Source organism: Aquila chrysaetos, chromosome 4, assembly GCF_900496995.4.
Source record: "Aquila chrysaetos chrysaetos chromosome 4, bAquChr1.4, whole genome shotgun sequence".
NCBI lineage: Eukaryota > Metazoa > Chordata > Aves > Accipitriformes > Accipitridae > Aquila > Aquila chrysaetos.
This window is the reverse complement of record NC_044007.1, coordinates 56,562,000-56,584,458: the sequence shown is the minus strand read 5'-3', so window position 1 is coordinate 56,584,458 and position 22,459 is coordinate 56,562,000. Positions and strand designations below refer to the sequence as shown.

General features: G+C 43.9%; 1 protein-coding gene across 11 annotated transcripts in view; it reads right to left on the bottom strand.

Moving 5' to 3' along the window:
• The window catches only part of MTCL1 (microtubule crosslinking factor 1), a 115,108-nt gene that overhangs the window by 82,304 nt on the left and 10,345 nt on the right, over positions 1-22,459 (bottom strand). For all 11 annotated transcript variants that reach the window (XM_030011103.2, XM_030011100.2, XM_030011104.2 and 8 more), the window contains exons 2-3: positions 19,416-19,640; positions 17,715-17,873 (exon numbers count right to left, since the gene is read on the bottom strand). In XM_030011103.2, the coding sequence (XP_029866963.1) occupies positions 17,715-17,873; positions 19,416-19,613 (357 nt within the window). In that variant the 5' untranslated portion in view covers positions 19,614-19,640. The remainder of the gene's footprint in view (positions 1-17,714; positions 17,874-19,415; positions 19,641-22,459) is intronic.

The window sequence follows — 22,459 nt, the reverse complement described above, 5'->3', positions numbered from 1 at the left end:
GTATTTCATTAAGGTTAGAAGGAAATTCTGTCTGCTCTCTGATAGCTGGCTGTGCCAGCCAAAAGTGAATTTATGGCATAACTGAAATGACATTCCTTTTCTGCTACTCACTTGCTTCTGCTGAGCATCATTATGCTGATGCAATTTATCATGTTTTATATCTGAAAGAGCTGTTCTGTTGCCACAATCCCACCCTTTGTACCATCACTCTCTAAAAATCTGGGCATTACAATCTTCATCCCCCTCCTGGTTCCCTTTCATGAAAACTCTGCAAACAATTGCAAGACAAAATACAGAGGACGCACACAATCCCAGATAATTATTAAATCTGAGAATTAAGGCATACTTTCACTGCCACAGGCGAATTTTCACTTTGAGCTTTTGGCTCCAGTGTCCCCGATCTAGCAAATGCTCCAGACCCACCAAAGAACAGAAGCAGGCAACAGAAGAGAGGCAGCAACCTGCAGCTGATCTATCTCTAAGTAGGTAAACACCGCGCAAATTGCCCCAGGCACCGGCCGCACCGCAGATAAGGTGACTGTTCTGTGAGAGGAGCATTTGTACATGTAGTTCCCCCCTTGATGCTCGGCAAAGAAAGGAAAGGAGATGTATCCTTTTCCAGGCAGACTCCTGGCAGACAAACGAAGTAGCATGCATTATGGAGGGCAGAAGCTGGTGGGTTGGCCGGTGCCCTCAGATGTGTTATCGTAAGAGGCTACCTCCACTGATCATAGCAGAGAACAGTCGATCCATGCCAAGAAATACTGTCTGTTCAGCAGAACGTTTTTGTACGGTTGTTTAGGAACAAACCTCATCCCATGCTGAGATTTCAGGACTGGTAATCAAAAAGTACACTAAACAGATTTACTTTGAAGGTCTGCTTGATCTGCAAGCCCCAGATGCTGCTTTACATACCATTTTCAAGAACAGAAATACCCATTTAAAGTAGCATGCTCAACCTCACCTAGTCCAGATTTTAGTTTGTTACCTGTTGCTGCAATGCTGAATTGACAGTCTGGAGTTGACAAAACAGTACTGCAGATGGGGAAAAGGGCCTGTGTGGTTGCTGGATCCCACATTGTGTGGGTAAGAGTAGGCACTCACCAGAAGATGCTAATCAGAGGTTTTTAAAGCCAACTATTGAGAGTATCCATAATTGCAAGATACTGAAACCTTGATATTTTATTTGGTTATAATCAAATTACCTTATCAAACCTCACACACTTGTTTGCTATTGAATGTCAAACCAAAATAATGGGTGCTTTGATGCATATGTATTAGTCTGAAGGATTCATTAGGTCTGTAAGAATAATCAACAGTCTGAGACAGAAAAAAATCTTTTTGTTGGGCAGTCTGCCTCTGCAGATTGTCACTGTTACCTGGGAAGGTTTGACTTGTCCTCGCCGCATAGCCAGCTTCTCTTCAAAAACTGCAGACAGACAGCAATCAGACCTTTGACATCTCCAGGGATGCAATTCCCCTTCCTCCAATCCCTTATAAATATACAAGGACTGTCATCGGTTTGTCCCATATTTCAAAATTCCCATGAACTGAATGTTAAAGTCCTAGAAAGCTTAATATAGACTGATTTTTCCCTACTTGGGCAGTAACGTGATATTTCACTTTGCATTTCTTCATCACATCACTCCCGAAGGCTGCCTTTGTAATGCACAGTCAGTCATGAAAAAAACTAGGCCTGCAATTAAAGAAAGAAAACAAAGTAAAAAGCCAAAGAGCTATTACACCATGAGCTTAAAAAACAAAGAACTGCAGGTAGCTATGATCACTCTGACATCTGCTCACTTCTGGTCAAATTCTCTATCTCCTATTAAAGAGTAAAAGATAAGTTGTCACTGCTATGCATGCTATAGAGGCAGAGTGTGACTGCCTGACTACAATAGCTAGGAGTGCTGTCAAAAAAAAAACAACCCTAAATGCACAGTCACTAATGATTTCATTATGGTAAAACTTTCATTTGAAAATAGTAGTCGGTACTTTAATGGAGAAAATAGAAACTCAATAAATCCTTAATGATGCCTACTCTCTTTTATGCTAGCAGTTTTACATAGTAAAAACAATTATTCTTGCAAGTGTCAACCTGCCAATCTGGTTTAAGGTTTTAAACCTTTATGAAGAATTTCAGAGGGAGAGTAGAAATATTACTGTTAATAGCTTTGTTTGCAATGTCTTGATTATGGATAATCAGCTACAAGCAGCTGCAACACAAGAAGCCCCTAAAAAGAAAATTAAAGCTAAATCAGAAGTATTCCAAGACTTTATATTCCTCATCCCCCATCACAAATCTCCAAGTGGTTACTTTCATATCCTTCCGACCCAGCAGTTCCCACTTCTGAGGCAGGAGTAAAATGAGCTGTTGGTGGTGGGCGATTTATCTGAACTATTTCCTCTCCCAATTTTCCAAGCGGAAATCTCCTATTCTCCCCCTTCTCCTCTCTGAGCTGCTGAGTTAAACTCAACTCCAGGACCTCAGATCAAGAGCTAGAGTGACCAAGTGAAGAACCAAATCAACTGCAGACCAGGAAAGGGATTAAAAGACAGCTTCAATTTTAAAGACCAGATTGTAAGATGATAAGAATCACAACCTTTGCATTCTAATTAGTGCACCTGTCCCCTTCAATTATGTTGGCTGATGACCTGGAATAAAGGTGCCAGGATCCAATCAACACCCACATTTAAAACCAGTTAACAGACTGTCAGGTTCAGCTGTGAAAATGCCGTCATTAGTAACCAGTCTCAGTGAGTCCTGGAAAGCACTGTCAGTCTTTATACACTGCGAATTACATGCTGGTTGGTTTAGGAAACTGAAGAAGATGTACAGAAAGACCTTTTTCCCCTCTCTCTTGGTTTGTGTTCACTATGAAAAATCATGTAGTAATGTTACAGAGATCTTTCTGTTAATACCAGATTCTTTGAAGAAGTATTGTACTTCCTGTGGAGCATTACATTGTGGATGCTTGTGGAGTGTCATTTGTGGATACTGGATCCATAGCCTTTCTATTGCTCTTTCTTCTAAGGAAAGCATCTGTGAAGACATGAAGCATGTGTGCAATGTCCATGCCAGCAATGCTCATCCCCACAAGGCCCCTCTTCCTTCCCTTTGACTAAGAAAATTACTGCCAAATTTTCTCCTGATCATCTTCTAGCAAAGAAACAACAATGCTGAAGTTCTCCACAGTGCTTATTCATACTGACTCGGAAGGACAGCAGTTCATACAGTGTACCTGTTTCTTTCAACAACCTGATAGCATAAAACCATGTTCAGTGAAAGGCAGCTGCAGGAGTGCCAATGCCTAATCTTCCTGTACGGAACTGCAGAAACTCCTTCTATTTTCTACATTTTTTCCCCCAAAGAATACACAAATTGTTACATATGGTTATTCTTACAACAGTTGTGGCCAAGAGAAGCAACAGATATCTCTGAATCTGTGCTACCTGAATTACTGCCTCCTCTATGGCTGTGTGGACTGATGGACTATCCACTCAAACAAAACTGAACAGATGCAAAACTTTACCCAAGGGTGAAATCAACACTGGATCAAAAACACCGTGACTTTAATATCCACTGACATATTGTTTTTCATTTTGTTTGGTCTTTGCACTTACTACAGCCAGGACCAGAATGGAAGTGACAAATTATCCCAACAAGGAAACGTTCTCGTGGTATTTCTAGGGAAATTGAGAGAGATGGAACCAGAAATAGCACAGAAAAAACTTCCTGTTTAAAGATTTTTGTGCTTGCCTGAAGCCCTGACCTAGGGGAGCAAAAACTTCTGGCAGCAGCTGTAAAGTAACTTTTCAAATGGTGTAGCTCAGCTCCCAGCACTAGAGACTGCTGTCCCGTGTGTCTTCAGGTGTGCCTGAAGTCCTGCCCATCACAGCTGCCCCTAACCTCAAGGGCTGGTTTGCATATACTGGAGAATTGTGGGTTCAACTTAGCATCCGCATCTGTAATATGCAGAGGAAAAGCCTAAGGTGAAGAAGAGACAGAAGGAACAAAAGATGTGAGAATACCACCAAGGAGGGACCAGTAGAAGGGGAGGGAGGAAAGCTGGTATGTTTGGCCATCTGGGGAGATGGAGGACACCAAAAGGGAGGACTGGTGTGCCAGACATTTTGAAGATGCATTCCAACTCTTTTTTTTACTTTTTTTTTTCTTTTTTTTAGGAAACTAACCTTAATTTCTTTTTCCTTTCTCTTGTGAAGGTAATCCAGAAAATAGTCACATACCCTGACAGCTGACCACAACAGTGGAGAACTTAAGAGCTACCCTTCTATAATTTTGATGCATAACAGTCCAAGTACAACAGTAACCTCCTTCCCAGAAGTGATTTACACCATTTCACATCCTGATAAGTAATGTAGGACCTACGTCTCAGTACCTCCCCAGACTAATATGGGACCCTTTCCCTATAACTGCCCACAGCTCATGATACCTGTGGCAATATGCACTACATCTTCTGGTTTGGGAATAATCAACAAATTAATAAAGTCATCATAAAAGACACATGAGTGTGGCAATGGAAAACCAGCAGGACTCCTTTAGAAAGGAGGACCGTGGGAACTACCGACCTGTCAGCCTCACCTCTGTGCCTGAGAAGACCATGGAACAGATCCTCCTAGAAGCTATGCTAAGGCACATGGAGGACAGGGAGGTGATTTGAGACAGCCAGCATGGCTTCACCAAGGGCAAGTCTTGCCTGACTGACTTAGTGGCCTTCTGTGATGGAGTGACTACATCGGTGGACAAGGGAAGAGCTATGGATGTCATCTATCTGGACTTCTGTAAAGCCTTTGACATGGTCCCCCACAACATTGTTCTCTCTAAATTGGAGAGATATGGATTTGATGGGTGGACTGTTTGGTGGATGAGGAATTGGTTGCATGGTCACATCCAGGGAGTAGTGGTCAACAGCTCAATGATGAGATGGAGATCAGAGATAAGTGGTGTCCCTCGGGGGTCCGTACTGGGACCAGTACTGTTTAATATCTTCATCAATGACATAGTGGGATTGAGTTTACTGTCAGCAAGTTTGCAGATGACACCAAGCTGAGTGGTGCAGTTGACATGCCCGAGGGATGGGATGCCATCCAGAGGGGCCTGGACAAGCTTGAGAAGTGGGCCCATGTGAACGTCATGAAGTTCAACAAGGCCAAGTGCAAGGTCTTGCACCTAGGTTGGGGCAACTCCTGATATCAATACAGGCTGGGCAATCAGGGGATTGACAGCAGCCCTGCGGAGAAGGACTTGGGGGTACTGGTGAATGAAAAGCTGGACATGAGCTGGCAATGTGTGCTCGTGGCCCAGAAAGCCAACTGTATCCTGGGCTGCATCAAAAGAAGCGTGGCCAGCAGGTCGAGGGAGGTGATTCTCCCCCTCTACTCCACTCTCCTGAGTACTGCATCCAGCTCTGGAGTCCTCAGCACAGGAAAGACACGGGCCTGTTGGAGCAGGTCCAGAGGAGAGCCACGAAGATGATCAGAGGGCTAGAGAACCTCTCCTATGAAGACAGGCTGAGAGAGTTGGGGTTGTTCAGCCTGGAGAAGAGAAGGCTCCAGGGAGACCTTACTGCAGCCTTTCAAAATTAAAGGGGGCTTGTAAGAAAGATGGGGACAGACTTTTTAGTAGGGCTTGTAGCGATAGGACAAGGGGTAATGGCTTAAACTGAAAGAGGGTAGATTCAGACTAGATATAAGGAAGAATTTTTTTACAATGAGGGTGGTGAAACACTGGAACAGGTTGTCCAGAGAGGTGGTAGATGCCCCATCCCTGGAAACATTCAAGGTCAGGTTGCACAGAGCTCTGAGCAACCTCATCTAGTTGAAGATGTCCCTGCTCATGGCAGGGGGGTTGGACAGATGACCTTTAAAGGTCCCTTCCAACCCAAACCATTCTATGATTCTGTGAAGGAGCAGACTCTTGAAAACTGAAAGGGGAGTTGAACGAACAATCCTCAATTATTTTTGATAGAAAGATATATTATATATGATGAAAAACATTAAAGGAAAGAGCAACTTAAAGGCATTCAGATTTAAATCTGCCTTAGAACTGTACATCATGTTATTTAATTACTTTATTCCGTCCTTCATCACTTCAAAATCTGCTGTTTTGACACCACTGAACTCAGGGACGGGAATTTGTCCTGAACTCTGCACACAGCAACAGTGAGGAGAGCTGCCTTCACCAATCTCCGCACAAGACCCAGTTTCCCTCAGCACAGCTGACTGCAGCAAGAGCACACTGACGAGATTGGACTGTAACTATTTTGGAGTGATCCCTGAGAAAGAGGCCTTAAATAGAACAATACGTACATCTGGCAATCTCAGATGGATCATTGTGCTCCTTCTGCCCATGTAGACATTATGCTGACATCCCTAAATATCAACACAGTTTACCCTCCCTAGCTCCAGCTACTATCACTGGAGCAAGACCTAAAATTTTCATATTCGGATATGAATATCTTGCAATGCTTGTATTCATTTGGGCTTGAGTTTTCGTCTTGCTACAAAATATACAGTGAAAAGAAAAGGAAATACATAAATCAGAGGTAATATACCCATTAGGGGCAGATAGCATCATTTTTCTAGATTGAATGAACCACCGTTATGGGTACTAAAAGAAACTTCAGGCTTTCTCACATCAAGGCACAAACCCAAACCCAAATCAAGCAAAGGCTTCGCTGTGCCTCCTCCCACAGAACAGAAACTGTCTCCTTCCCAGGCATTTCTCAGAAGGCTGAGTGGAGGAATGGTGTGAAAAAACATGCCAGCCTTGCAGCAAGTTCCCTGGCGATATAACTGCCAGCAAAACCCATGGGGATCTGTGGGGTGTGGGGATCACTCCTATGGGGATGAGAAAAGGGCTGAAATACTGCACATGCCACTGATTTGGGATGAATTGGGTTTGCAAAAAGAGCGAGATGGGTGAAAGTATCCTCATCTGTGGCACAAAGGAAACAGACTATTTGCAGAAAGCAGCAAAATGTACTGATTAGAGGTTGCTTGAAGACTCCCAACTGCTCAATTCCACCTCTTTGACACTTAAACCCTTTTCCTGACCTACTTGCACCGACCGACTCCATTTTTCCATTCCAGGGGAATGGACAACTTCTTGACAGATCCAGGCAACATGTGACACACTGCCAAGCTGGGCTGCCTGACAGCCAGCAAGTCTTTGGGTGGCAGAGCCAGGCTTAGCAGCACAGTGCCAGGCACAGGGAAAGGGGAAAGCCCATTGCTGTAGCATGTTGCAATGCAAAACTTGCCAAGATGGTCAGACCTTTCCCCATCATTCATCCTCTGACAGCTTGAGTCATGCGATGTTAATAATTCATAAGTTATCTGTGCAATAAGTTACGTTCTCCTTTTAAAAATAGAACTAGAGAAGCAAGTGTAAATAATTAATTAGAGAGAGAAAAATAATCAATTAACCCTTTCAAAGAAGGACAAAAATCAATAGCTCTGACTTTTTTTCACCTGCCTAAGCATTTCCAGACAGTGCCATCCCCATGGCTGCCAATACTCCAATGTGACACGTATTTCTACATGCAGCATCACCGCAGCAAAAAACACAGGCAATCTGGGAAATTTGGTAAGAAACTATGCATCTCACAAAGATCCTCTTCTTACCCTGACAGACTGGCTCTTCCTCTTTTCCATCCCGCTACCCAGAGCTCCAGATGCTGGGATGAAATTACCAGTGATGTGAGATGAAAACAGTTGGCACCTGCTCACCATGAGCCAGCCAAAGCACAGCAGGAAAGCTGCGCCTCGCAGGAGTGGCAGCACTGAGTTTGATGGTGATGCCAGCTTGCACCAAGCACCAAACGAAGGGTGCTTTTTTACAGGTTTATATACCCTTTCTCTTTCAGCTGGAGCTCCCTGCTATGCTTGAGGACAGATTCACTTAGGATCTGTGCTGACTCGTCCGAGCCCTGGGAGGAAAGCAAGGAGGGCAGGGCATGAGACATCTCTGAAACCACAATGCCCTGGGTACCCATCTCCACCCCAAACACCGTATGACACTTCCCGCGTGAACAGTTGCCAGACAGTGGCTAATGTGAATTTCACCAGAGAGCAGAAAGATGAGGGATATTCCTAATTAACTTCAGTGTACACTCAGCTGTGGATATTCCAGCTTTAAATCCCAGCTTCTGCTCACAAAACAGCAGCATGCTGCAAAAATTTGTTTGCCCTGGAACAGTCTTGTCCAGACCTTGGCAAGGAAAGCAAAGGGTACTGTCTTCATCGAGGACTTATGCCCTGATTGAAATGAGATTTAGAATATGGAGAGCATGCCCTAATTTCTTCCCCCAGAACAGCACTTGAAGGATTTGCTACCAATTTTTTACAAGGGCTTCCTGAAGAAAACCTTTCATTATGCTGTGGATAGATTAAGGGAAGGAATGAAAAATAAGCCCATATTTTTCCTATGAAAGTTTTATATAGATGTCAAAGAGGCTACAGTTTGTTTGCACTGTCACTGCTGAAGCCCATGTGACAGACAGCAGGATTATTTTTGGTAACTGGGTGGAGGATGGGGAGACCAATACACAATTTGAGCTTTGTAGAGGTTATCTCCATGCCAGTCTCTGTTATTGAAAGAGTAGCAGTCTTTTAGTTACTGAAAGACTTCTGCTATATAGTAAGAAAAATACATGAAAAATGGGGCTTAGCGGAATTTCAGTTACTGTATGTTTTGGGTTTTGTGTGGCGGGTTTTTTTTGGTAGCGGGGGAGGGGCCACATGGGAGGCTCCTGTGAGAAGCTGCTAGAAGCTCCAAGTCGGACCCGACTCTGGCCAAGGCTGAGCCCATCAGCAACGGTGGTAGCGCCTCTGGGAGAACAGATTTAGGAAGGGGAACCTGCAGCGAGTGGGGGGAGTGGGATGTGAGAGGAACCCCTCTGCAGACACCGAGGTCAGTGAGGAGGAAGGAGGGGAGCCTGAGGCGGTGGATGCCCCTGCAGCCCGCGGTGAGACAAGACGGCAGGCTGTCCCCCCCAGCCCATGGAGGGGAGCGGGGGAGCGGAGGCCCACCTGCAGCCCAGGGAGGAGCCCACGCCAGAGCAGGGGGATGCCCCCGAAGGTGGCCGTGACTCCACGGGAAAGCCCGCAATGGGGCAGTCTGTGACTGAAGGACTGCAGCCCGTGGGAAGGACCCATGCCGGAGAAGTTCATGGAGGACTGTCTCCCGTGGGAGGGACCCCCCGGTGGAGCAGGGGCCGAGTGCGGAGTCCTCCTCCCCCTGAGGAGGAAGGAGCGGCAGAGACCAGGTGTGGCGAGCTGACCCCAACCCCCATCCCCTGTTCCCCTGCGCCGCCGGGGGGAGGAGGTGGAGAGAACCGGGAGTGGGGTTGAGGCGGGAAGGAGGGAGGGCTGGGGGGAAGGTGTTCTAAGGTTGGGTTTTACTTCTCAGTGTCCATGTTTTGTTTTGATTGGTAGTCAATGAAATTGATTTTGTTTCTTCCCCAAGTTGAGCCCGTCTTTTGCCCATGACCATCAGTGGTGAGTGATCCCTCCCAGCCCTTATCTCAACCCAGGAGCCTGCCTTTATATTTTCTCCTCATCCCACTGGGGCCGGGGGGAGGAGTGAGCGAGCGGCTGCGTGGTGCTTTGTTACTGGCTGGGCTTAAACCACGACACTATACAAAGAGGTTTTCCTTATAACTAACCGGTACCTGGACAATCATGCAGCTATGGTAGGTCATTGTTCTTGCTGTAAACGCCATCATTTAAACGTAATTTCTCCATATGCAAAGGCCAGTTGAAGTCCACCAAAGTATTCGGGAGCGAGGCCATGAAGGGGGTGAGTTAGAGGAAGCCCACGTCTGGGATGAGAGGCTCTGCTCAGGCTGAGTAACAGAAGAGCAGGGGGTTTTGCATGATATAAAACTCTGGATCTGATCAGCAGAGTCACCATTACTTTTTCTCAAAACCCGTCACTTCAAACATTAGAATAGGATTTGGAAGCAGTGTCAGATGATTGCTGGCAAGTGTGGACAAATAGCAATACCTAGAAACTAAAGACTAGCTGGAGCTTGGTGGCAATTTAATTGATAAATCATAAATTCAGATGCAGATACTGTTCTCTCTGTGTGTAGGGGGAATTCACAAGCATAAAAGACTGGCACAAAACATTTTGACAATTTCAGAGGCGTTTTTTTGTTTAAATCTATTTTTTAAATTTCTAAAAAGAAATATGGACAGTGCATTAGAAGATGTATAATATAATTCCTTGGGAAAAAAAATTATGTTACTGAGTTTGCTTCTTAACTGCTATACATTTTGAGTCGAGCCAGATCCATTACCGCACATTCCCTCCACCCTGTTTGTTGGTACCAACACTGAGCAGACCATTTCACTATCTGTACAGCTCCTGAAATGCCATAATGAGTATAAATCATCCACTGTGGTTTAGGTACCAATTCATTATTTATCACAGTGAAAAAAAGATACTGGAGACAAAATGGTGCTGCAGTAAAACTTTCATGCAGTTAATGGTTTTAGTTATGATTATTGCACAACACTTCATTACTTATAACTGTCACAAGCAGCAACTTCTAAGCAGGGTTACTGAGTCAACATGGTGATCTTGCTTAGCCCTTTTAATGTTGTTTGAATCTATAGCTTACAAGTCTTTTTGCCCTGTTTCTCAGCAAATTCCCATCATTTAAGCTCATTGATAACTAAGAAAAGTCATATATTACAAAAATCAAAGATTTTTCACAGTATAGCCTTACTTCACCCCAGTGAGTAAATTCCATTTGAGAAATGACTGAAGAACATTTTGTGTTACCTTAATGAACATGTATGAAGTCCTAGCTAATGAAAACATGGGCATTATTTTCTACAAACGACTGTGTTTTCACTAAGAATAATTTCTTCGCCATTTGTGAATTACTTCACACTGTATCTATGTATATATATCAGAAAGAAAAGAGGGAAAAGTGACTTCAGATTGTAATAATCATGCTTCACACACATACTGCATGTATTATGCCCTACTTAAAAGGTTCAAGGCAATGAAAATCAGACTGTCATGCTTAGCTCTAAGAAGAAGCCTCCAGATTTCATTTTGCTATATTATGTTTATAGAGCTAAATTCTTCTAGCAGTAAAATGCTCTCTACCTCTAGTGATATTAAACGAAGTAGTGCACATGCACTCTGGAGCAAACCTTGTCTCTAAATAATATGCCTGAAAGATATTTAATCTCATCTTGTATATTTCTATCATTTTTATAAGCACTTGAATGCAGCTTTTCACTCTGTTAAAAGGAACAGATATTTTAACAGAAAAACTACTTTGACTATTAAAAGCAGCAGTTCTTGAACTGTGCCTCAAAAATCAGGCATGACAGCATCCCCATTAGCAAGCAAGCCTTGGATGAAAGAGCCTTGAGAGAAGCCAGTTCCCTAAAAAGCCCACAGGTAACCTGGGAAATCCCATTTACAGTACGTACTGGTTTTCATCTCAGTCTGTGTCCTAGAGAGATGTGTTGGAGACATTACTAACGGCCAGTGGGCTTGCACTTCTCTCCTCTCATGTGGAAAGGAATGGAAACTGTATTTCTTGCCTTCCAATTTTGCCTCTGCCTTTCTTCATAAAAACACCAGCAAACATGAGCTGCAGCCATGGCTTTCCAACAACTGAAGTGATTTCCCAAGTGAACATGCCCAGAGAATGGCACTCATGCCTCTAAGAGTCCCAACAACCTGGAGGGCTTGAAGCACAAATGATTTCAACAGAAGTTAGGAGCTGGCCAAGAAAACCTCTGTGTCACAGGGGAGGTTGCTGCTACGCCAGAGGTCCCTGCAAGAGAGAAAGCAACACCTCCAGTTGCTTCCTCTCCAGTCCTTCTGCTTTCAGCAGCAATCAAGGGAGACTGTCACCTGCTCGGTATGGCCATCCCACAAGCAATAAATGCCCTTTTCTTCCCAGTTACACAATTCTCATTCATTTCTTGCCAAACCGTTTCATAGCACTCATGTCAAATTTTTTGGCAGCTGCTACCCTCGTCCCTAATCCTCCCCTCTCTTTGTCCGGTCCAACAGGGCTACCCTTCCCCAGCAGTGCCAGTGCTGCCACAGCCATGCCTCTTTCTCTTTGCAGGCTCACGATACCAAACCAAGACAAAGAATGCAAGAAAATACACATTTAGCAGCTGCGAATAAGTGACCGACTCATTCTCCCCACGGTGAACAGAAGTGGGTCCTGTACCATCTCAGCACATTTCTACACTACGTAGCAGAGGTGTTTTATTATTCCCCAGGTACAGAGTTTTTAGAGAAAAGAGGATTACTCTGAGAGGTATTACTTGCAGGGGAATTAATGATCACTGTACATAAAGGCACCTGACACTTGCCAAGCATGATTTCATAATTGTTTAAACTTACACTAAAGATAGATGATCTAGTTGTGACATATCTTTGATGAGAAAATATAAGGAAGACATTCCCTAAAGATGCCTCAGTGGCTCCAAGGAAATGATGTTTGGGATGGGCTAGATGTTGAGTGGAGCATGTTCAGCTCTCAAAGAAAATCCACTCGCTGTTGTCAAGCCTTTGGGAAAAGATCTAGTTTGTAGATGCTCAGGAGAGAATTGGTAATGGTTTTGCATTGGTGCAAAGAAAGGAGGCTTTGGAAAGAGTTTTCTAAATGCTTGCTGGTTGACCAAGTTAGATTCTTAATATACATCAGGATTTCTCATGAGCTGAATTAGGATATTAGGAAGGGGAAAATGATAGTTTCAGGGATGCTGCTGAGGTAGTCTGTTAGTGATGGAGTAATTTATTTCTCTCCTGGCAGCCTATTGACTTGAATGGTGATGTTAATAACCTAGACAGCAAGAGAGAAAAGCAAGCAAGCCTTGGCAGTGATATGTATACTTATTGACTCTGTGAGGGTACGCTCCTTTTGCTTCTAGAGTTATAAGGAAGACGCAACTTTGGTAAATCACAGAAAATCCTAGTAAATTCCTAGAAGGGACAGTTCTTAGAGACGTCCCAGTTTTGCAAGGATGCTACAAAAAATTGTTCACAGCAGTAGGAAAAATCTGAAGCTCTGATGGAGAATGCCACGAAAAAGGCATCAGAGGGAGGCCCAAAACCAGTTGAAAAGTTCACAGTAAAAAAAAAAAAAAAACACAAAAGGAAGAGTTGAAAAAGGGAAACAGAAAAAGTAGGTGAATATAATCATGGAAAAAAATTCAATGAACCACAGTGCTGCAGCAGGTAGAAAAGACTGAAGCAGAAAAACTTGGTACAGCCAGTAAAGTTAAAAAATATTCATAGAGAAAACATTATTACCTGGTGAAAGAAGTAGCTTCAAAAGAATCAGTGGAATTATTTCAGTCAAGAGTAGCAGAGTGATGAACCTATACAGCAATAAACAAACAAAATCTGAAAAAAAATTAGGAAGCATTATGGGAAAAGAAAGCTCCATATTTTCTTTTGGCTAAGAGAACTGAAAAAAGGAAGTAGAGTGGCATGATTAAGCAAAGTGAATGCCAGCATGCTGATTAAGACATTCACAGAAGAATGGTGTCTAACTGGAAGACATGAGAAGTCAATAAAATCCACAAGTATTGGTTAAAAATCCTTACCAACCCATATCTTAGCTCAAAACACATCTATAGGAAATGCTGCAAAAGGCTGGAGGGGTTGAGCATGCTCATGGAAAAAGAAAAGAAAAGGGAAAGAGGTGGCATTATCCTAAAAACCTGTTAAGTGACTCACTGTTGATCTAAGAGCTTCTTATTGAAACAATCAGTGAAAATCAGAGTATTTTGATGATAGGGAGTACCTAGCAGATATAAGAACAAAACAAGAGTCTAGATGTGGTTTTGATAAGATTATGCAAAAGCTTCTGAAAGCATGTCATGAAATGGGAATCCAGAAGCATCTGGGACTTGGGAGGGAAGTGCATTACCTACAACGCATGCGTAGAAGAGGAGATAAGAGCACTGTGAAGGACATGGCAGGTGACTTCTTGTCACCCTTCCTCTTTGTTGTAACTTTGCTTCTATTATTTGCAAAGCTGAGACACACTGAGAAATGTTATTTAGTGACGAAAGAGGAAAGCCTATCTCATATCTACTTGTTATGGGTTCCTGTGGCGCGGGTTTTTTTTTCAGTAGCAGGGGAGGGGGCCGCAGGGGTGGCTCCTGTGAGAAGCTGCTTGAAGCTTCTCCAGCTCCAAGTCGGACCGACTGGCCCAGGCTGAGCCCGTCAGTGGCAGTGGTAGCGCCTCTGGGAGAACAGATTTAGGAAGGGGAACCTGCAGCGAGTGGGGGGAGTGGGATGTGAGAGGAACCCCTCTGCAGACACCGAGGTCAGTGAGGAGGAAGGAGGGGAGGAGGGGCGCCTGAGGCGGTGGATGCCCCTGCAGCCCGCGGTGAGACAAGACGGCAGGCTGTCCCCCCCAGCCCATGGAGGAGAGCGGGGGAGCGGAGGCCCCCCAAGATGGCCGTGACTCCACGGGAAAGCCCGCGCTGGAGCAGTCTGTGACTGAAGGGCTGCAGCCCACAGAAGGGACCCACGCCAGGGAAGTTTGTGAGGAGCTGCAGCCCGCGGAAAGGACTCACTCTGGAGAAGTTCATGGAGGACTGTCTCCCATGGGAGGGACCCCCCGGTGGAGCAGGGGCCGAGTGCGGAGTCCTCCTCCCCCTGAGGAGGAAGGAGCGGCAGAGACCAGGTGTGGCGAGCTGACCCCAACCCCCATCCCCTGTTCCCCTGCGCCGCCGGGGGGAGGAGGTGGAGAGAACCGGGAGTGGGGTTGAGGCGGGAAGGAGGGAGGGCTGGGGGGAAGGTGTTCTAAGGTTGGGTTTTACTTCTCAGTGTCCTTGTTTTGTTTTGATTGGTAGTCAATGAAATTGATTTTGTTTCTTCCCCAAGTTGAGCCCGTCTTTTGCCCGTGACCATCAGTGGTGAGTGATCCCTCCCAGCCCTTATCTTGACCCAGGAGCCTGCCTTTATATTTTCTCCTCATCCCACTGTGGCAGGGAGCGGGGCGGGGGGGGTGAGCGAGCGAGCGAGCGGCTGCGTGGTGCTTTGTTACTGGCTGGGCTGAAACCATGACACTACTTAATACAACAACTTGAAATTATGTGGCCAGCAGGAGGCAAAAATTAATTTCCCAGTTAAAACTGCAAGGCTTTTTTGAAGGAAGTAAGAATTGTATTTAGGCAGAGCAAGCCTGTATATATTTCACACCAAAAAAGTCCTGTTGAAAGTATCACAGAAGACTGAAACAGGTACTGGGGTGAAAGAATACATAACAGCACTACAGCACTAAACATCATAAATGTTAGGAATTTGTCAAAAGATTATGATAAAAAATGAAGAAAGAGTGCTTTGAGATGTGTACAATTCCTAAAGATATTTCAGCATGCAAAATACATTAAAGGTAATCAACATATATGCCATCCACTGCAGCGAGAAACTGGACCCAAGGGAATTGTACAGCAGGACAAAGCATAAGTTAGCACTGAACTAAGCAATAAACATGAACGCGGATGTGAGAAAACCTTTTTGTTGATCAGAGGATGATAGAGGAAAAGTGCTGAGAATAGTCAAGGATACTACAGAAAATTAGCATATGGTGACAGTGAGCTACATCAGAGAGCAAATACTGTCTAACTGGGTCTCAGGCAATGCTCCAGGACTGGATAGGAAAAATGCTCCTTCTAAGTGTCAGCCTTTAGATAGACAAGACGCATAGTCAGGGTGGATTGGGAAGAAACTACATGGCCTTTGGGTCGCTTTTCTCCCGATATATAAAGCACTAGTTTTCCCACTGGCATGTCTATAATACATTCCTTTAGAGCTTTGTATGCATTAAATGTTCCTAAAGAGGTATTGCTTTTGGTAGTTATTTGAACACATCTTGAGGCAAAAATTTTCTTTTTTTTTTTTTATTTTTCAGCAACGTCAACAACGTTGCAAACGCATACTTATCTGGCGCACATATCACTCTGTTTCTCCAGCTTTTGGCTCATCTGTCCTTGTGAGACCTGCTGAGGACCAAAACCTCTGTCTTCTCACCTACTGTGACCTTGTGAAATTCTGACTCCCAGAGAAACCACCACTTATGGTATGAAAAAACAGACTATCTCTACTACTACTGCTACATCTTATGCCCTGCTGTGCCTCCAGCATGAACGCATCCCATCATTCTACCTGCCATCTCTCCCTTTCCCTAGCTCCCCTCCAGCCTTTGACTCATATGGGACAAAGTCTGCTTCCAGAGTAAGGGTACATTCACTTCAACTTGCAATGCAGCAGAGAGACAGTTGAGTTAGTTGGGCTTCCCTGCCCTGCTAGGCTGCAGCAATCCAAGAAGCAGGGAAAATTCAGCCTGATTAGAGCTGGCCTGAGACTCCAGCACTGCTGGACAAGTTTCTTTCCCATTGCTCACCCACAGTTTAGTTTCTCAAACTGCTTAATCCCAAAGACCATCAAGCAGTATCTAGTGGACCTGTGCATTAATGACCAACAAGCTATACACTCGGTACTGTGGATGACACAGTATTTTTGTACAGAATATAGACTGCAGACCCTGTAACATGGTATCATGTCCATTAAGTACAGCATTCAGAAATAACACTGAGAGAGAAGAACAGCTAAAACATCATGCAGAATTTATCTTTTGTGTCACGCTCCTAAGCAATCTGAGCAACACTGATATTTACACCAGCTGATGATCTGTCCTGTTAGGTACACAATGCTCCAAAATTCTAGCGCTGGACTCCTTATAACCCAAATGCACAGAGAAACTAAATACGGGTTGTCCTTATAAAACTGAGTCAGGCTTTGTGCCAGTTGACTCTCAAGCATTGTTTGAAAGATTAAAATAAAACATAATTGCACCAGCTTTCTAAATCTGACCAGGGCTCAGAGGATAAATGCCTTGCCTCATTATGTTTAAATGCTCTACCTCAATCTGGTTTAAAACAGAGCAGAGGCTGTGAGCTGCCAATCTGCTGTACTGCTAAGAAAACCGAAATACTGCTACAGATCAGGATGTGGGCTCCAGCAAGGAGCCACGCTTAGTATTTGGCTTTCCTTTACTGTCCCCTGCTCCTCAGCTCATTTGCTTCCAAGGATCATCACTTCACCCAGTATGACTATGTGTCAGCTCCAATTGAAATGATCCCTTTTCTTAACAGACAGTGTTTCTGTGCCTGAAGTGCAATGTTATTTATACATTACAGACCACATTCCTGCTGCCTAGCTCATGCTGGTGGCTTCCACTGTCACCACTGAAGAGCACCAGCCAAAGCAGCGGCTTGCCTACTTGAAGTATACTCTCAGAGATGAGTCAGGCACACCTCATTTGACTCTTAAATAGGTGGAAGTCCCAGTCTGCATAAAGGAGAGTCAGAGCTAGCTGGAGTCAAATCAAAGATAGTTTTGCTCCAGTAGGAAGAGAGGCTTTGAGGAGCCAGTTTAAAATGGGACAGAAGCCCTGTGAGAAGCCCCAGACGAAAGCCCGAGCATCACTCCTCTATCTCTCTATTGTTTCTAAATTACCAACACATTTGGGACATACAAAAAAGGCAAGGATACCTTTTGGGCAATTGTACAAGCAATATCAGTAGGCACTTCATGTAATAAAGATGTCTAAGACACTTGCATGTCAAATTTCCCATCTAACCCAGCAACATTGCTCTTCATGGCTTTCCTGACTATTGCTTACCTCTTTTAACTTGTCCAGCTCATTTTGCAGTGTCTGCTTGGATACTTCCACCTCAATAATTTGCTGCCGAAGGATTTCATTTTCATCTTCTGCTTTAACACGTTTCTCCTCCACACTCTCCAGCTCATGGTGCAGTCTGACAGAAACATCTTTGGCTACCTGGTCAGAAGAGCACAAATGCATGAAGAGGATCTATGAGGAGCAACAGCTACAGTATGTCTCCTACAGTAGAAAGCATAATACAACCCTAGACAGCTGAGAGATTTTTAATTCAATTATGAGACTGTTGATGAAAGACTCCAAGCCTTCTGAGTATCAAAATGAATATTCATTTCTAATAAGAAATCCAAGATGAACATATATTTGATTACCCGTCTCCAGCTCCCTCTCCACATTATGCTAAGGCAATGTCATGAACAGCAGGAGGAAACAAGCAGATAACAAACCCACACATCAAAGTCCCAGGATATCACATCAATAAAACAAAAGATGAGGAATTGTACTGTAAAGTTGACAGGTCATCGATCAAAGCCGCATCCATGAAGCAGTCTCATCCACCCAAATTTGCTACTCTGGCAGCAATCACAACTAGGCAAGAGTGATATGAAAGCACAGAAATATATGCTAGCTTAGGTTTTCTGAGTCCAGCCTAACAAGAATAAATACTTCCTCCAAAAACATTTGGAAAGGTGATTCATCAAGCAAAATGATGAATTAGTGAATTATAAGTCAGCAAAACCAAAGCAAACAAAGTAAAAAACCTCAATATCTCTTTCACTCGAATCTGTGTACAAGATTTTTACTGAGTAATGTATCATTTCTATTATGATAAGGCTATCATAAAAGAGAAAATTAGGTCTGACATTTTGAAAAGTTTGATGACTTGATATGTCACTCTCATTTTCACTGCTGGGAACCAATCATTCCAGTTTCAGAAGGTTCTAAGTTTTGCATTTTTAATTACAAAATGCTTAATAATTCTAGTGGCAAGCAGTCCCCCTCTACAGAAGACATTTTCAAAACAGCTACAAGATAGCAGTATTAAGAAAGACAAGTAAAGCTAGATAAGCATTGTGCCTATACAAAGCTTAGCCTTGATGGAAACATTTCTGAAAAATATAAAAACTGTTTCAGTATGAACATAATTTTTACAGGAATTTTTGGTTTATGGGAATAGCATTTTGATTCTCTATCCACCTTGCTAAAAACTATAACAGTCTGTTCCTGTTATGAGTAACTCATTAGGCACTAAGAAATGCAACTTTGACTAGGTTTTTTTTCAGTTATTTGGCATAAGCAAGAAGAGAAAAGGAAGGAAACGGCATGAATTGGGAAAAACATATCAGGTTTTGTTTACACAGTTTTGCAAAGCTAAGGTTTTCAGTAAAACAAAACTGTTTAAATCTTTCAAATGCACAAATGTAACTTGACTGCATTTCTTTCATTTTTAATCTAAGCACATGTTTTTTTACTCACTAACACATCTTTTTATGATGATAAGCCACATATTTGTTCTCCATCACAGAAGGAAATTGGTCCTGACATTTGGAGAACTACTTCCTGTTTCATGTGTCACCCTCCCTTCCATTGCAGGGAGCCAAATCCTGGTCTGCTCTCTTTCGCTGCAAATATGAATTTCTCACCCACCTTTAAATCTTGTTCTAGACTCTCTTTTGCTGTAAATATGAATCTCTCACCCACCTTTAAATCTTGTTCCAGGCTCCTAATGAGCTCTCCATCCACATGGCCTGTTTGTGCAACTTTCAAGCTTTTCTGTTCCGCTTTCCTGAGACGATATTGCAGAATGCGGCAATTCTTGTTTGCCCGGTCCAGCTCTCGCCGGAGCTCCTGCAGCTGGTAAACGTCTTCCTCTAAATAGCTGTCACGCATTTCTTCCATTTCAGCCCGAAGTTCGTCCAGCTCATCCTGTGAGAAGTCAAAACAGTGCTCCATCATACCTCTAAATCTCACCCGTGGGAGCAAAATAGGAAACATGCTCACTAGGATACCATATTAATGAAGTGATACAGATTGCAACATGCAGCTCCAGAAGTCATAGGAACAGAAGTTTTATCCCAACATTGACTAATTATGCTGAACTAAATTAATGAATACTTGTTATATTTCTTACGATTGCTTCAATAATTAAAAACAGACCAGATGCTTATCTGTCTCCTGAAACTCGTGTAACACCTTCATTTTGGCACCTCTAATTAAAATAAAAAGTGCATAATACTTTGCCACCATCTGAACTGATTCCTTGCTTTATTTAGACAACAGTAAACCTAATTAACCAAGTAACTCAGCACCTCTGTGTGATGTGCCTTTTAACAACAGCACTGCCTAAAAATGAAATTTTCCCTTGAAAACTTTAATGAATCTTTACACCAAATACCGAACTGCTCCATATGAAAATGCTGTCTCATTTGAGCCTAGCACCATGCACATGCTTAGTGACAGATGGGTTGGGTGTGGGAGAAAGTAGGCTTCTGTTGGGTGTACACACATTTCAGTGACAGAACCACAAGGACGAAATAAAACCTGTGCGCGTGGGAATAACCTGGTCATTCTTTTCTAGGTATCATGAACTGTCCCAATTCCACATTATACCATGAGTGGCACATGCTCTCTAAAGTCAGATTTAAAGATTTACAGCTGAACAGGATAAGCTCTATCATTCCCATTTGTTTAATCTGTGCATGACTGAAGCTCCAGAGCTAAAACTCTTATAAACATGGCTTCATGTTCACTAAGGGCAAATCGTGCCTGACAAATTTGGTGGCCTTTAACGACGGGGTTACAGCGTTGATGAATAAGGGAAGAGCAACCAACATCATCTACCTGGACTTGTGCAAAGTATTTGACACTGTCCTGCACGACATCCTTGTCTCTAAATTGGAGATACACGGATTTGACGGATGGACCACTCAGTCGATAAGGAATTGGCTGGATGGTCACACTCAAAGAGTTGCAGTCAATGGCTCAATGGCAAGGGCAGAGCAGTGACAAGTGGCGTTCCTCAGGGGTTGGTCGGTTGGTCGGTATGGGGACCGGTGCTGTTTAACATCTTTGTAGCGACATGGACAGTGGGATCGAGTGCACCCTCAGCAAGTTTGCCAACGACACCAAGTTGTGTGGTGTGGTCGACGTGCTGGAGGAAAGGAATGCCATCCAGAGGGACCTTGACAGGCTTGAGAAGTAGGCCCGTGCAAACTTCATGAAGTTCAACAAGGCCAAGTGCAAGGTCCTGCACATGGGTCGGGGCAATCCCAAGCACAAATACAGGCTGGGCGATGAGTGAATTGAGAGCAGCCCTGCAGAGAAGGACTTGGGGGTGTTGGTTGACGAGAAGCTCAACATGAGCCAGCAATGTGCATTTGCAGCCTGGAAAGCTAACCGCATCCTGGGCTGCATTAAAAGAAGTGTGGCCAGCAGGTCAAGGGAAGTGATTCTCCCCCTCTACTCTACTCTCGTAAGGCCCCACCTGGAGTACTGCGTTCAGCTCTGGGTACCCCAACATACGAAGGGCATGGACCTGTTGGAGTGAGTCCAGAGGAGGGTCACAAAGATGATCAGAGGGCTGGAGAACCTCTCCTATGATGACAGGCTGAGAGAGTTGGGGTTGTTCAGCCTGGAGAAGAGAAGGCCCCAGGCAGACATTATAGCAGCCTTCCAGTACCTAAAGGGGGCCTACAGGAAACATGGGGAGGGACTTTTTACAAGGGCAGGTAGTGACAGGACAAGGCGCAATGACTTTAAACTGAAAGATGGTAGATTTAGATTAGGTGTAAGGAAGAAGTTCTGTACTGTGAGGGTGGTGAGGCACTTGAACAGGTTGCCCAGAGAGGCTGTGGATGCCCCCTCCCTGGAAGTGTTCAAGGCCAGGTTGGATGGGGCTTTGAGCAACCTGGTCTAGTGGAAGGTGTCCCTGCCCATGGCAGGGGGGTTGGAACTAGGTGGTCTTTAAGATCCTTCCAACCCAAACCATTCTATGATTCTACGATAAAGGTCTTCCAAGCACAGGGGTGCAAGCCATTAAACTACTGTGTGAGAGAAAAACTATGATTCTACTAACTTTGAACAACGTTGGGGAAAAAATCATAAAAAACAGCCAGGAGGAGAATATTTGAAATGAACTATTAATTTTTAAATAATTTTCTTTAAAATTGCATTTGATATTATGAAGACCAAATTTTCTGTGGAAAACATAGCTTAAATAAGATTCAAGGAGAACTTGCACTGGGGCTTGCTGCACCATCACCTCACTTCAGATCTCTAAATGACACTTGAAATACCAAGGATGGCTGGAGAATATTTCACATTTGTATTGATTGGAGAAGACACTGCTACGGCGTTAGCTCCCTTGACAAAGCACCCCTCCAGCCTGGACCATCCCTGTCCAGTCCCTCCATGAACATGTCTGCCTACATCCCCTGGTAGTCCTCTCAACCATTCCCCCTTCCCATGGCCTAACTGGATGGATGGTTGTGTTTTTCCCTGTATTCACCTTGCTCCACTGGAGCTTTAGTAACAAATGAGGGACACATCTTGTCTCTGAGCACAGTCCTGACCAAAGGAAGACGTGCTGAACTTCTTTAGCCTCCTTAGCATAGTTATGTTAGAATTATAGTGTTACTCCTACCAAAATCTATACAGCTGTATTTACACAGCTATGTTTTATCTTCAGTTAGTTCACCCAGCATAAGTCAAATTTTGGCCAAGCACAAGGCTTGTTATTTCCAAAA